Here is a 14,173-nt window from a genome sequence, read left to right as displayed (position 1 = left end):
CAGGGGAGAGGGAAGGAGTAAGGAGGGAGAGAGGAGGGATGGAGGGAGAGGGGGGGGAGGGGTGGGGAGGAGGCGCAGGTGTCACTTGCCAATTGGCCAAACAAGCAAACCGAGGCTCTGCGAGGTCGAGGGACAAGCAGAAGGCGGTTCAGATGGTCAGTGGCAGGGTTGGGATCAGGCCATAGGTCTCCTGACCCCCGTTCTGACGTGTCCACAGCCCAGCATCCTGTCCTCCTCGGTCACAGCCCGGATCCCCCCACACAGGAGTTCGCAGCGACAGCCTCAGTGCCAGGAAATGTGATGCAGGGACTCTCAGCCCGGGTGGCTGCCGTCACCGCTCTGGGCACTGCCTTGGTGCTAGACCTTATTTCAACTCCTAATGGAGAGCCCTTGGGTTCTGATTTTATGGTTCACAGAAGCCACTCGAGCAGTTCTGCCTCAAGAGGTGATGACACGGCACCATGTTCTCCCCTGGCCCGAACATCCCTGGAGAAGCTCCGTGTCTTCCTGTTCCCAGACGCTGGGGGCCAGTGAGCTGACCCGGGGCCCCGCTCAAGCCCGCTGCAAACGCGGAACAACTTCGTTCTTCTGGGGAAATTTCCAAGGTTCTGGAAACATGGAACCAGGGAGAAGGTAATCCTGCCTTGAATGATGCCAGGCACCTCGGAGGTAATTTTGCACAAAACCCTTTGCATATAACCGTGAGGTTTTCTCACCAAACCTTCCCAGCGACCCCAGGGGCTATCCCACCATGAAGGGACTGGTGTTTGGTGGGGGTTAGGTACCTTGATGAGTGGCCATCCGGACTCAAACCCACGTCCGTACGACTTCAGGGCTGGGTGCTTCCTTGTGGGCTAGTGGGGGCTGGGAGAGTGAGCTGCCGTGGGCATCTAGTCCTGCCGTGCTCCCCTGGGGCCAGTGGGTGACGGAGATAGCCAGGGCAGATGATGAGCCGGGGAAGCTGACCGGCCTTAGCTAATGGGTTTTCTCCCAGGCTCTGGAGCTGGGCTTGGGTCAAAAAGTCCCTGTGGTCTTTCCACACTCTCAGAGACGGGGCAATGGCCAGGGAGGAGGAGGGACACCTAACCAGCTCTTGGGAGGACCTCTGCCTCTGTGGGCTTGGTGTGGTGGGAGGCACAGAAGGGTGGATGTCGGCAGGAAGGACCTGGCTTCGGGTGTGCAATCCTTGGAAGTGGGGGAGGGGCGGGAGAGGCAGGGAAAGGGTGAGGGCTGCTGGGGTTACAAGCTTTGCTGGCTGGAGGCTGGGGGTTGGCTGGTTTCTTAGGGGAGGTTGGCTTGAAGGACCTTGGAGGTCGGGGAGAAGGGTGGAAGTGAGGTGACAGATCCTGATGTTTAGGGGAGCAAAATAATCAGATTACTCTTCGGACCCAGCATCCCCAACAGGGTGGCTCCCAGGCCCCATCCTGGCTCCAGGAAAGCGGGAGGGTAGGGGGAGCCAACCTCAGGCATGGCTGAGTATGGTGTCACAGTCATGGTGTCACAGTCTGTCATCTCTGAGCTGGCAGAGTCCTCCAGGGGCAGGACCGTCTGCTTTGCAAAAACCCCGGAGCTTCCCTCGGAGGGTCATCGGGCCGCAGCCCTGTCCTGCCACTGCAGAGAAATCACAGGGTGCGTGAAATGCAAAGGGGCATTTCTACACCCGGGAACCTGCTGGGAAACTCCTGAGTCCTCCCCAGGGTTGTCCTAACAAGCATTCCGTTTGGGGAGTATCTACTCTGTGTTTGTGCGCTGGGCACTTTCACATTTGTTGCTTCATTATCTTATTTTCCAGGTATGTGAACAACTCAGAGAGGTTAAGTAACCTGCCCCAAGCAGCACAGTTACCTGGGAAAGCTTGGATTTGAACTGAGAACCTGGCCTCCTGCCTCGCCACCACCCCCCACCCCGCCCCCACCATGCTGCCTTTTCAACAGAGTCTACTTTAATGTGATAAAAGGAAGCAGGGAATACTTTGCTCCCAGGCCTCCGTATCAGAGACAATCAGGCTTCTCTCCAGCAGAGATCTCCTCTACCGTGTGCATACTGGCCACCCCACGTTTGGTCATGCTCTCCTGTCTGTCCCCAGCCCCGGGAAGCTCAGGGACAAGCGGTGGCCCATCTCCAGCAACACAGCCAGCCTCTGCAGCGTGCTTTTTGTGTGCTAATCGGACTCAACCATCACCTTACTTTCCTGCTCTTGTTTCTACTTCTGACCCAATGTCTCCTCCACTTTTTTTTTTTTTTTTTTTAGATCGGGTCCCTTTCTTCCTTTCTCTCTTTTTTTGGTTGGAGGGAGAAGAACTAAATAAGTAAAATCGTATGATATCATTTTCACAGCTTTGAAAGGTTTTCACATAAAGAAATGGAGAAATGGTTATGTCCTTCGTCTGGTACCACGTCCTGACTCTCAGTTCAGAAGAGACAGTCTCATCAGTACCCTCTGAGCGCCAGGGCGGTAAAGAGAAGGATTGCGAGGGGTATGGAGCGGGGGTCTTAGGCGTGGCCCTGGGGTTAGAACCAGCGTGTTCTCTTACTGACCCCGATTTCAGGGATCTGGCCAGTGCTCACGTGTCCTTACCGGAGGCCAGGGGCTGCTGCTCTGAGTGTGTGTTTGTGGGTTAACTGTGATGGAGCTGATGAGCTGTGGCAGAGGAAGGCCCGGAGGGAGTGAGTTCCCTTCATCTCCCTGTGTTTCTTGCTGCCTAGTGCCCAGCCTCTGCCCCCATGCCCGCCTGAGGGAAGGCTATGCCCAGCGAGCCCTAATCAGGCAGTCCCCACACCCCCTTCTGCCCCAGGTCTGTTACCAACAAGCCGTGTGACCTTGGACGAGTCACTTTGCCTCCTTGGCCTTGGGTTTCCTTTGCTTGCAGAGTGTGAGGCTCGGGCCCCATGGGCAGGTCCCATCTCTAGTGTGGACACATGCTGGGGTGTCACAGGCAGAGGTGAGCTGGGTCCCCTGTAAGTCATTACTCTTAATAAGGGAATAGAAGTGACCCCTTCTGCCACCAGTCACCTAAAGCAGATGCCACCTCGTTCTATCTGTACATATGGTTTCTTGAAGGAATGAGACAAGAGTAGGGATCCTACCAGCTGCCAGAAATCGGGTCCGCCTCAGCCCCCCACCTAAAGGCTGACTCCCTCAGAGCAGTGGTTCTCCACAGGGGTTTGATTTCGCTTCCCCACTCTGCCCCCCACCCCACCATGCCCAGGGGACACTGGGCAACGTCTGGGAGTATTTTGGTTATCAGAACTTGGCAGCGGAGGGATGCTTCTGGCTTCTGGTGGGGAGAAGCCAGAGACGCCATTGAACTGCCTACAGCCCACAGGACAGCCCCCGCCACCAAGAAGGACCCAGCCCCAAATGTCGCTGTCCTGACGTTGAGAAACCCTGTCCCGGGGTGATGGGCAATTGATGATGAATCCAGACACTCGGGCCCGTGATGCCATAGAGTGGTCCTCCTGAGTCACCCTCCTCTGGACTTCCCAGCATGACTTCCGGTGGAGGGCATGTTGGGTGGTCGCGCCAAATCCTGGAACCCCCATGAGTACATGCTTGATTTCCCTTCCCGTTCCTGCTCCTTCCTCCGTGTTCCCCACTCGGCCATGGCCGTGCCGTCTCGCAGCTGCCATAGCCCCAGATCCAGGAGTCAATCCAGGCAGTCAGCCTTGACTCCTCACCTCTGCTGCCACCAGTTAGCCCCAAGACTCCATTCGGGTCCCCGGCAGTGAGGACCCGACTGGTCTCCTGGTGGCCTCCCTTGCCTTCCAGAGTCTCCACTCCCTCTTCCGCAGTTCTTCCCCATGTGCAGCTGAAGACTCTTCTAAAACCATAAGTCAGGTCAATTTACTCCCCAGCCCCAAACTCCGCAAAGCATTGATCTTGATCCTGACCTCCAGGAGCCTCTCGAGGACCCCCACGCGGTGCTGGAGCCCTGCCCGGCCTTTCCTGCCTCAGAGCCTCAGCCTGCCTTTTCCTCTTCCTGGAAGGTTTTCCTTCTTCCTCCGGTCCTCTGACAGCTCTTCCCTGTCCCCTTGACCGATGGCAACCCCCCCCAGCCTCTCCCAGCACACCTCCGCCCTGCGTCCATCCTAACCCTCATCCATGCCTGGAAACGTCAGCTACCCCATGAGAATGTTGGCTCTGGGAGAGCAGGGACCGAGTCTGTCCCGTCTGCCGTGTGACGAAGAGCCTCACGCGCCTGACACAGAGCAGGTACTTGGCGAGCATGTGTGGAATGAAAATAAGTGAGTGGATTGGATGAATGAATGAATAAAAAGAAGCAGGCCCGGCAGATTGGTGCCTTAGAGCCTTTCTGCGTGTGTGTCTTAGCAGAAAAAAGGTCAAGAGTCGCTGAACCAAGTAATCTCAGAGGTTCTTCTGGCCAGAGGAGCCCTGCCCCCCCTCCCCCTGCTGGCCCGTGTGTGGAAGCCTCATGAACCTGATTCAACCAGGAGGCTGGGGGCAGGGGGCTCTCTGGGGCCTGTAAAGCTGAAAGCCAGAAATGGAAGGAAAGTTCCAGAGCAGCTAGGCCCCTCCCTTCAGGCTCACCGGGCCCTCTTCCGCAGTTCTGGTTTGTCTACGCCGTTCTTTGCCTCCCTTGCCTTCTGAGACTCTGGGTTTGACGGCCCGAGGTCTCTTCTGCTGCATTTCTGTGACGACAGCCCCCAAATCTCGAGTCTCTGCATCTGAAGAGACTGACCCAGGAGATTTATTTTAAAGAGCTGCTGCGTTCCTACTGAGCCTCTCTAAAGCCCCTCACGGGGGGGGGGGGTGTTCCTCCAAATCCGGCTCTGTGGTGAGGTCCTTAAATCAGACCCCTGGGATCCCCAGCCTCTCCTCACGAAGTCAGCGGGTCCAGTTCAAAGGAGCTGGGGTGTTCTTACAAGAAGAGAGAAAGCAGCGAAGAACAAAGCAGGACATTAAGGGAAGGTAGACAGGAGAAGGGGCTGCCAGGGCCCCTTCCTGAGTGGCTGGAGAGTGAGCCCCGGGGAAGCAGGCACAGGACGGGAGATCAGCCCTCTACCACACCGAATGCTGGTGTCCTTCTGAAATTCCTATATGTGGACAAAATTTGTATAGGTTGATGCTCTAACCCCCTGGGGTACTTGGCAGTGGGGCTCTGGAGGTGGTGACTAGGTTTAGATGAGGTCTGAGGTGGTGGTCGGGGTGGGGGTTCCTCATGATGGGGTTAATGCCCTGATAAGGAGAGACCAGAGAGCTCGCACTCCTCCCTGTGAGGACATGGTGAGAAGGGGGCTACCTGCAAGCCAAGAGCCAAATTGGCTGGCACTTGATCTTGGCTTTCCAGCCTCCAGAACGCTAAGAAATAAATGTTGCTTAAGCCAATGGGATAAGACAACACCCTCACTCACCCCTTTCCAAATCTGTGTGGTTCAAATAAAGGACATCCTCTGGCTGGTGGAAAGCGGGCTCATCTATTCAGACAGAAGACATTCTACAGCACTCAAGAGCTCTGACCATCGGAAGCCTCATCTTCCACATCTATGAAAGGCAGGTAATTAATATTTGCCTTGAACTATGGTTGACAATTACACGAACTTACGGAGTCCTTCACGGAGGTATTCACCAAGTGATGGGCATCTTTATCAACACCAGAGGGCAAAGGAGAGCCGGTGGGTGAGGTGACTAGCTGAGGGAGACCTGCTCTGGCTACTGTCCCCCACCCGGGCTTGACTGGACAGGCTGCCTGTGAGTTTTCGCAAGAGAAAATGAAAGCAAACACAGACAGGGAAAGTTCCCAGCGCAGTGCCTGGGAGTGGAGCGGGTGTGGAACGGACGTTATTTGAATTAAAACGTCTCTGAATGGTCCTACGTTGGGAGTGTGGTAAGGCAAATCTTCCCAGCACCTGCCTGGAAAGGGTTCCTAGTGTCCTGGAGGAGGAAGCCCCGCCCCCCTGGCAACTGGGCGGGGCCTGGGCGGGCTGAAGCCCCTGGCTAGTCCCTGAGAGTTGTCTTCTCGCTCCCCTGGCCCCGGGGTGCAGTACTAACAGTTTCTTTTTCTCTGTGTTCCATAACGTGAATGAAGTCTGGGTTTACTGGATGAGAGGCGTTGCTCGGGTGAGGGTGGTGGGTCCCTCACGGACCCTGACCTCCAGCGGCCCCCGCGGACACTCCGGAACTAAGAGCGGGCGTGGGGACTTTCCCAGGACACAGTGCACGCTCCCTAATGCTTGCTTACATTCCATACCTCGCCTAATTGCAAGACGCATTAGAGATTGAGCAAATGCTGGTTGGTGATACCTACGAGGGAAAAGTCCACAAAGATTTAGGACTTCTTTCCTGTGTCCCCAGCATTGGGCTGAGTGTCACCAAAGACACAAAGAAAGAATGAGGTGGGCTTGGGAAGGAAGGGAGCAGGAGGCCGATAGTGATGGGGATGGGCTAGTCCAGAACGTGGTAGAAGAAGAGAGAGACAGAAACAGAGACAGAGGCAGAAATAGACAGAGAGAAGAGAAGGGGAGGGGAGGAGAGAGGGGAGAGGGAAGGAAAGGGGAGGGGAGGGGAGGGGAGAAAGAGTATGTTATGCAATTTGGGCATCACTTGTACATTCTCACTTCTGAATGCCTTCATGCTGCTGTCAGCCCAACCTCAGAGCTAGGCTCCACTGGGTAGTCAAGTACTTGGTTCTATTTTTAATGGCAACCCAGAAGCTGTTTGGGAAAGGGCAGGATGACATGGTGGGAAGAGCTTTGTAGTGAGACAAAGGCTCAAATCTGGCCCAGCAGCCTCCTACCTGGGTGCCTCCGGGCAAGTGCCTCACCCTCTCTGAGCCTCTATACCCTCAGCTGCCTACGGAGATGCAGACAGTATCCTCTTGGGGCTGTTATGAACGTGCCGTGGGCTAACATGCACAGGCTCTGAGCGCTTGTCCGGTAGAGAGGATCTGGGGGGGTGCAGAAAGAGGCTGGGGTGACGCCAGCACTGCTTGGCTGGGGGCGGGCCTGTCCGACTGCTGGGATGCCTTCAGTACGCAGAGGGCTCGGCTCTCCGTCCCGGCAGCATCATTGACGGGAGACAACCAGGAAATGGAATCACTGTCGCCAGCAAACCCTCAGTCACAACCAGTGTTTTGTTAGTGGCCCTGCTCCAATATTTCTCTTGGTTCAGCCCAGAGGCTTGATTTTTTCTTTTCTCTCTGCCCCCCCCCCCACCCCATGTAAAGCTTTGGGAGCACTCCATGTAAAGCTTTGGGAGCACTTGGCTAGAGAACAGGTGGAAATCATGCCTTTTACACACAAAGCCAACACTGGGGGGGGGGGCAGGTCCCCAGGGAGGGGCATGGGATGGCTATGCTGCCTGGGTCCCCGCCTGGACCCTCTCTAGCAGGTGGAGGCCTCACAGATGTCAGGCGATTGTGCTTCCCCGAGGTGAGCCAGCAGTTTCCACCCAGGTCCAGGGAAGGATGATACTAGCCACAACAAGGAATCCTGAACCAGCTCTCCTGGTCCTGGGTTGGTCCGAGGGTGGTCCAGCCCTTGGATGTGGCCTGGTTTGGCCCTCAGAACCCCTGAGCTGGTGGGTGGGGAATGACAGAGGCAGCTCAGTTCTTATGGTGAAGTCCCCCAGATGGCAATTCTCCACCCTCCCTCCGCCAGCGGAGCCAGCTGCCCAGATCGGCTTGGGGCTCTCTTGATGAACACCGAGTGCAAACGGCTCGAGGCAGCTGGCAAGATGCTAAGTGCAGCATCAATCCTAATTAGGATGAGGAATTAATAAAGGAGGCATTCGAGCCGCTCTGCAGAGGCCGGGCTCGCCGCTGTGGAGGAGTTAGTTCCGATTCCCACTGGGAAACTGGGAGGCTTGGGGTCCACGGGTGCCTTCAGGTGATGACAGCGGCATGACTTACTGTGCCCCCCGAACCTCTGTGAGGGAGAACATGGGGGCTCTGCGGCCCCTGTTCTGTGTCTAATTCAGGTGCCGTGGCAGGTAGTGACGTGGGTACATTCTCCAGATGAGAAGAGTAGGTGTTTGTGATCTGAGCAATTGCACACCAGAAATGATGTTTTTCAAAAGAAAAAAGGAGGGTGTGATCGTGGGCCCACCGATCCTTTGTGTGGCTTGCTTCCCAAACGACTGATTGCACCTATGCCCGCTCCTCCAAGACTCCACTTAGCCCTGGCACTAAACTCCAAATTGCAAAGGGCAAGGCAGCCGCGTCTGGGAGAGGGTGTGGGGGGCAGAGGTGGGCAGGATTCCCGCGAGGGCAGGTCTAGGAGGAGGGGAAAGGGAGCAAGTTCAGCCTTCCCGAGCCGACCCAGCTCTACAAAGCCTCTTTTTATATGACTCCAAATGCGGCCAGAAAAAGGGCCATCTCTTTAAGAGCTTCCTACCAACCTCCACCAAGCTCCAAACCCGCTAAACTATTTGCAGGGGCTGTAACTGCGGTAAGGAAGGCTGGGTGTGTGGGAGAACTCCCCGAACGACGGAAGGGCGGAGTTAACACACGGGAAAAGGTTACAGAAAAAGAAAGAGGAAACTCTGTCCAAGGATATCGGAAAGGAACGCTCCGCCAACTCCCCCCATCCCTTTTCCGATCTGAAAGCCAAGACCAAAGCGGCAGGCCCAGTTCACAACCTGGCTGGGGCCAGACCGCCCTTCCACAGCCACCTGTTAGTTCCCGTTCCGCAGCGGGGCGGGCTGGAGGCGCTGAAGTCGGGCGCATTTTGCCATTGGAGGCGTCCGGGCCCCTCCCGCAGAGGGAGCGGTCCCCTTGGTCCCGGGACACCCAACCCCGGCCCCCAGAGTCATTCCAACCTTGCAACTGCTACTTCACGCCCCCCTAGCGCATCCGTGGGGCGCCGCGCCCGCCCCTCTTGCACCGACGGGGCGGCCACGCCCCTCCCAGGCAGTTGTTGGTCCGCTGGTCGCCCCTACGCACTCTGGCGTCCTGCCGAGGTCTCCCGCAGCCTCCCTGCCGAGGGACCGCGACGAAGGACTTGCTCCCCTAGTCTGGGGTGGGGGGCAGCCTCGGTGACGCACCCCTCCCTCCCCGCCGAGCAGGGAGCAGCGGGCCGGGGCCCCGTGGAGGAGTAGGCGGCGGAGCAGGGTCTGGGCGGCGTCAGGCTCCGGCGACCCAGGTCGCCCAGAGCCGCTCGGAGCACAGCCCCCACCCCCACTCCCACCCCTCGGTCCGGGCCTGGAGCGAGCGAGGAGCGGCCCCAGCGCTCCCCGCCCCCGGCCGGCCCCGCCCCAGGATGGCCAGTTCCCATAGCAATCGCACAGACACCGGTTGCCAAGCAACCCCTCCCCCTCCTCCCTCCCCTCCTCTCCGGTCCGCTCCCCCCACCTCCAGCCCCCCCCCGCCCCCCCGCCATCCTCCGCCTCCCCCGGGGGCTCCGGCGCGGCCCCTCGGGATCGCTCCGGTCTCGGGCTGCACGCGCGCCCGTGTGAGTTTCCGTGTGTTTCATTGTGTCTGTGTGCGAGGGGGTGTGCGTGTGCGTGTGCGTGGAGTTTGTGGGATCGGCCTGAGGGACCCCGAGCTGGTGCACAGCTGGCCGCGAGGGGACCCGCCCGCTCGCTCCGGCTCCTTTGTGTGTCGCGCGGAGCCAGTGCCGCGCCCACCCCCTTCCCGGCCGGCACCCCGGGCAGGGTGTGCGTGTGCGTGTGTGTGTGTCGGGAGGTGGGTGGGTGCCGCGGCCGGCCGTACCTTCGATGCAGCACACCCGCCACAGCCCCGAGTGGGTGAGGTCGCCGCGGGCGCGGCGGGGCGCGGGCCCGTCGTCCATGGTCAGGTTGGTGCCGTTGCAGATGTGCGCGCTGGAGTAGAGCCAGTAGTCGGTGCCGATGGCGATGGCCATGAGCGAGAAGGCGGCGAAGGCTCCGGCCGTGGTCAGCAGCATCTGCAGCCCGCGGTCGCATCGCACCATGGTGGGCGCCTCATAGTCCGCCGCCCGCCGGCCCGGCCCGCCGCGCCCGCCCGCCCTCCTCCCTCCGCGCGCCGCTCCGGGGGCGCCCGGGCTGGGGGGCCGAGGGCCGGGGGGGCGGCGCCGCGCTGCGCGCTCCGACCCCGCGCCCCGGGCGTGCCTGCGCTCGGGCCCCGCCGGGGCTCAAACTCCGAGGCGCGGCGGCGAGTGAGGGCTGCGCGGGCCGCCGGGCGGGCTGGCGGCGGAGGCCGGGGGCTCCTCCCTCTCGGCCCGCCCTCCCGGCTCGGCCCGCGCCTCCGCCCCGCGCCCTCCGCGCCTCCGCCCGCCGCCGCCGCGCTCCGGGCCCGCGCCCCGCTCCTTTCGGCGCCGCCCCTCGCGCCTCGGCCCCCGCCCGGCTTCGCGCTCCCCTCTCGGCCCCTCTCCCCCGGCCGGGATTTTCTCTTCCCCCGCTCCTCTCCCCTCTCCGCGCTCGCACGCGCTCTCGCCTCCTCTCCCAGGGTTCATTCACATTATTGGAGCGAAGGAAGCCGAGGCACGGGTTCCCGGGAGGACGGAAGGGGAACCGCGTTGCCAGCCACCTCGCTTACTCAACCCAGGACATCCAGCCTTCCCTTAGATGGCCCGGGGACTCTTTCATTTGTGGAGTGTGTGCGTGTGTGCGCGTGCGGGGGGTGGCCCTCCTTGCCCCGTGTACAAATCTGTGCCTTTACCTGGCGATGGATGGTGTAGGCGTCATCTGGCAGTGGGAATGTTCCGGTCAGATTTCCAGAAGCCCCAGATGTGGGTCACAGCTGAGAGATATTACAGGCCAAGCCAGGCCCTGGCCCCTTCCCTCCCCCACCTAACTGCTCCTGCCCCCACCAGCTCCTCCAGGGGACCCAGAATTTGGGGTTGAGGGAGAAGAAGGGTGTCAGCCAGAGGTCAGTTGGGAAGAACATAGCATCCCTGTTAGGCAGAGCGGTAATGGGGTTGTGATTGGAGAGGGGGCTCCCCTCCATTATTACATTTCTGGGTGCTTTATTCCTGTGAGTCCAGGAACACCCTAGTTGTAGCCGATTCAAGCACGGCAGCCCTCAGCTGTTCCCCTCTTTCTTCTTGCTCCCTCCTGAATACCTTTATTTCTTTTTGCCTTTCCCTCCACTGGAGCTTAACTGGCTTTCCCTCACCTCTGTCCCTTTATTGCCAGTCTCTGCCTCCAGCCCTGCTGGCTTCACTTAATTGCCTTTGCTGCTGGCATGATCCCAACCTAGACACGCTCCCTTCTCCCAGAGCCAATGCGGGCTCCTTCCCCTTCAAAACCTCAGCTCCAAACTCTTCTCTCCAAAAGGTCTTCGGAGACAAGTCCTGGGATGTCCAGCCTGACATCATTCTGTCTCTCCCCAAAGCTCGTGTGGTTGGCACCCTTGATGGCTGCCCTGGGGCTGCTGCCCTGGACCCCCAGGAAACTGAAAGAAGTGTGCCAAGTGTTGCTATTCTTCTTGTGAGGTGCAGACTAAATATCACCTCCATTTCTAGCACCTTCCCTGGCCTCCGCGACCCAAAGAAAATTAATGACCTCATGCTGGAATTAGTGGTCTCTCTTCCGTGAGCCTGTGAGCCTTTCTCATATCTGATGTATGTGGTAAGGAGTGGAGAAATGTTTGCAGAGTGAGAGGTGTTCCTTGTGCCCTGGAAAATCAGAGTCTGACTGGGGGACAATAGAGCCTATAAATAAAACCCAAGATAATGTAGCCCAAGGACCAGGCTAGCTGCATTAATTCACATTTGTGGCCCCTTCTCCTGCTTTGGGGGTATCTGTTCGTAGGTCCCCTGAGTCTCAGAGGACGAGAGCTGTCACCTGTATTCTACTTTCATCCACCTGTCACCCAATCTGGGGTTCTGTACACAGCAGGTGCCCAATGTATGCCTGAAAGTGCACACCTGGTGTGAGATGGCTTACTCTGACTCAGAGCAGGGCTGCCTTCCTATGTCCCTAATATCCACAAGGATAAATTCTAGGTTCTGTCCCCAGAAGCACCGAGAAGGGTAGATCTCAAGCTTTCTCCTTCTTGTTGTTACTGTTCTTCTTCTTCTCCTTCTTAAGGAGCAAATCTTTGCCTCAAATTAAATCTTAAACAGAAGCCCCAGATAAATAAACCAAGTCTCCTACCAGTTAGCCATGTAGGTCAGGGCTGGCATAGCTCTGGTTAAACAGGGGCCCCAGATTACCTGTACCCACCCACCTACACCACCCCCTGTAGCCCCGAGAGCTGTGGACCTAGGGTTCCAAGAAATATGGTGTGAAAACCAGCATCCTGAGCCTGCTTCTGGGTCCCTCGGGGACATCCTTTCCAGTCCGTCCTGCTTGCAGTCTTTCTCGGGGACTTTGAGAGAAATAAATGGAACCAAGATAAACAGATCTTATTTATCTGTGGGGTGGAGCGGGAGTGAGAAGCTTCCCTCAGTCTGCTCTTAGGTCTGGGAAGTGATGCATGCGTGATGGGGCCTTCTTCCAAGCCAGCGATCCTCATGTTAATCCCACGGAAACAGAACGGAAATCTTCATTCATCAGAGCCCGAATGGACCAGTTCCCACCAGCATTCCCAGGAGCATGTGGGAGAGTGGAGACAGCCCTGGACCGGGAGCCAAGATGTCAGCATCTCAGCCTGCCTCCATCACTAACTGTGGGTGATCTTGGACAAACCCGAACCACCTGAGAGAAAGACACCTCTCCAGCCTCCCCTTTCAGATGCTTTTGAGGATCAAATAGAGTACCTTGCACATTGCATACACTTAGCGACTTAGTGATCATTTGTGGAATCAGTAGTAAATACTGCCCCCCCCTTTTTTGAGACAGTGAGCGGACATATGTTACTACATCATCTGTTATTCTCACTGTTATCCCCCTTACAATACCTGGGGAATCCAAGGCCCAGAGAAGTTGACTAACTCGCTCAAGGTCTCACACCTGCAAGGTCTCAGCTCAGATCCCGATAACCAGAATATTTCAAGGGCACCAAACTGCCTCTTGGTCTTTGTCGAGTGCTGCTTGACTGTGTTACATATGGCATGTTGGATGTGGGAGAAGGGGACCCCAATGGGGCTTAGCAACTTGCCTTTCTATCTGTGGACGCCCAACCGGCAGCCATGCTTAGTCCCGAGATGGCCAGGGTGTAGACTTTGGAGTCAAATAAGGACTTGACCGCCGGTGACGGGAGCTGGAGCAAACTCAAGACTGTCTGAGACCATTCATCATGCCTGGGTGAGCACAATTTAAATCTGGAAATTTCTGCTCAGCCGGATTAGAGAACTCTAAATGGCAGTGTTTAAGGGCTGCCTGAGGTCCCCGGAGTTTCTCCCATGTGACATTTCCAGTTCCGAGGGAGGGATGTGTCTTTTGCTTACTCAGGAGGAGGTTCTGGGCTGGTCTTGTTCTGGAGACAACGGACACTTGGCATCTTCCCTTGGGGAGCTGCTCAGTGTCAGATCCACGGTGGGGGGAGGGGCCGACTCACTGTACTTATTACTATCTCTGTGGACAGCTGAGCAGGTGGAGGTGTTTAGATCAGTCCTTTGAAGCCATCTTTTTCAACACAAACGGGTTTCTTTCCCTTTCACCTGCTCATTTGGGTAATGACCACAATTCTTCACTTTACTCTGGCTGTGAGGACAAATGAATGAGCTCCGAACCCTCCAACCAACCCAGCTCCGGGGTGAGGCGGCGGGGCAGTGGCCGTGGGAGGGCAGTACGCATTAGACTGTGCACGCTGTGTAACGGGCATGTCAAAGCCGCCCAGCATCTGTAGTCAGAAGGAAGGGAGAGGCCCTCCGCCAGCGAGGGGGAACGCGGTTCCGAGAGCCCTTATTAAAAGCTTTGCTTTCCCCCTTTGTCCTCCAGAAATAATGACCTTCGGGTGGCAACTTTTTGTACTATCTCATTTCCATGCCCAAAGCAGATGGTTCTGCTGATTTTAGAAGACTTAATGGGGCGGGGGCGGGGGTGGGGGGGAGGGGGATATTTGGAGAGCCAGGCAGATATTTCCGGTGAATTGACAGAAAGAGTGATTTTGATTTTCTATAGCACAGGGTTGAGGATGAGACTTAGAAGGTTCCGGGGCTTGGCTCAGTGTGGAGGCTTATCTGTAGCCCATCCAAGCTGCTCAGAATCCAAGAAGAATGCCTCTAGATCCTGGTACGGACAGCCTCCCCCGTCAGATTATGCACACCGCAAGAATGGCTTTTTTCCTTTTTCTTCATATTTCAGGAGGTTCCTTTGAGGAGGAGCGCAGATCCGAAAATGCTTCTTGGC

The 14,173-nt window shown here is 57.5% G+C and overlaps 1 protein-coding gene across 1 annotated transcript in view; it reads right to left on the bottom strand.

Moving 5' to 3' along the window:
• The window catches only part of CACNG4 (calcium voltage-gated channel auxiliary subunit gamma 4), a 57,679-nt gene extending 47,728 nt beyond the window's left edge, over positions 1-9,951 (bottom strand). Inside the window, exon 1 of the mRNA XM_059379463.1 lies at positions 9,669-9,951. Within this exon, the coding sequence (XP_059235446.1) occupies positions 9,669-9,888 (220 nt within the window). The 5' untranslated portion in view covers positions 9,889-9,951. The remainder of the gene's footprint in view (positions 1-9,668) is intronic.
• Between the last annotated feature and the right edge of the window lie 4,222 nt (positions 9,952-14,173).

Source organism: Mustela nigripes, chromosome 16 (assembly GCF_022355385.1).
Source record: "Mustela nigripes isolate SB6536 chromosome 16, MUSNIG.SB6536, whole genome shotgun sequence".
Classification (NCBI taxonomy): domain Eukaryota; kingdom Metazoa; phylum Chordata; class Mammalia; order Carnivora; family Mustelidae; genus Mustela; species Mustela nigripes.
The sequence above is the reverse complement of the archived record's forward strand: the minus strand, read 5'-3'. Positions and strand labels throughout refer to the sequence as shown.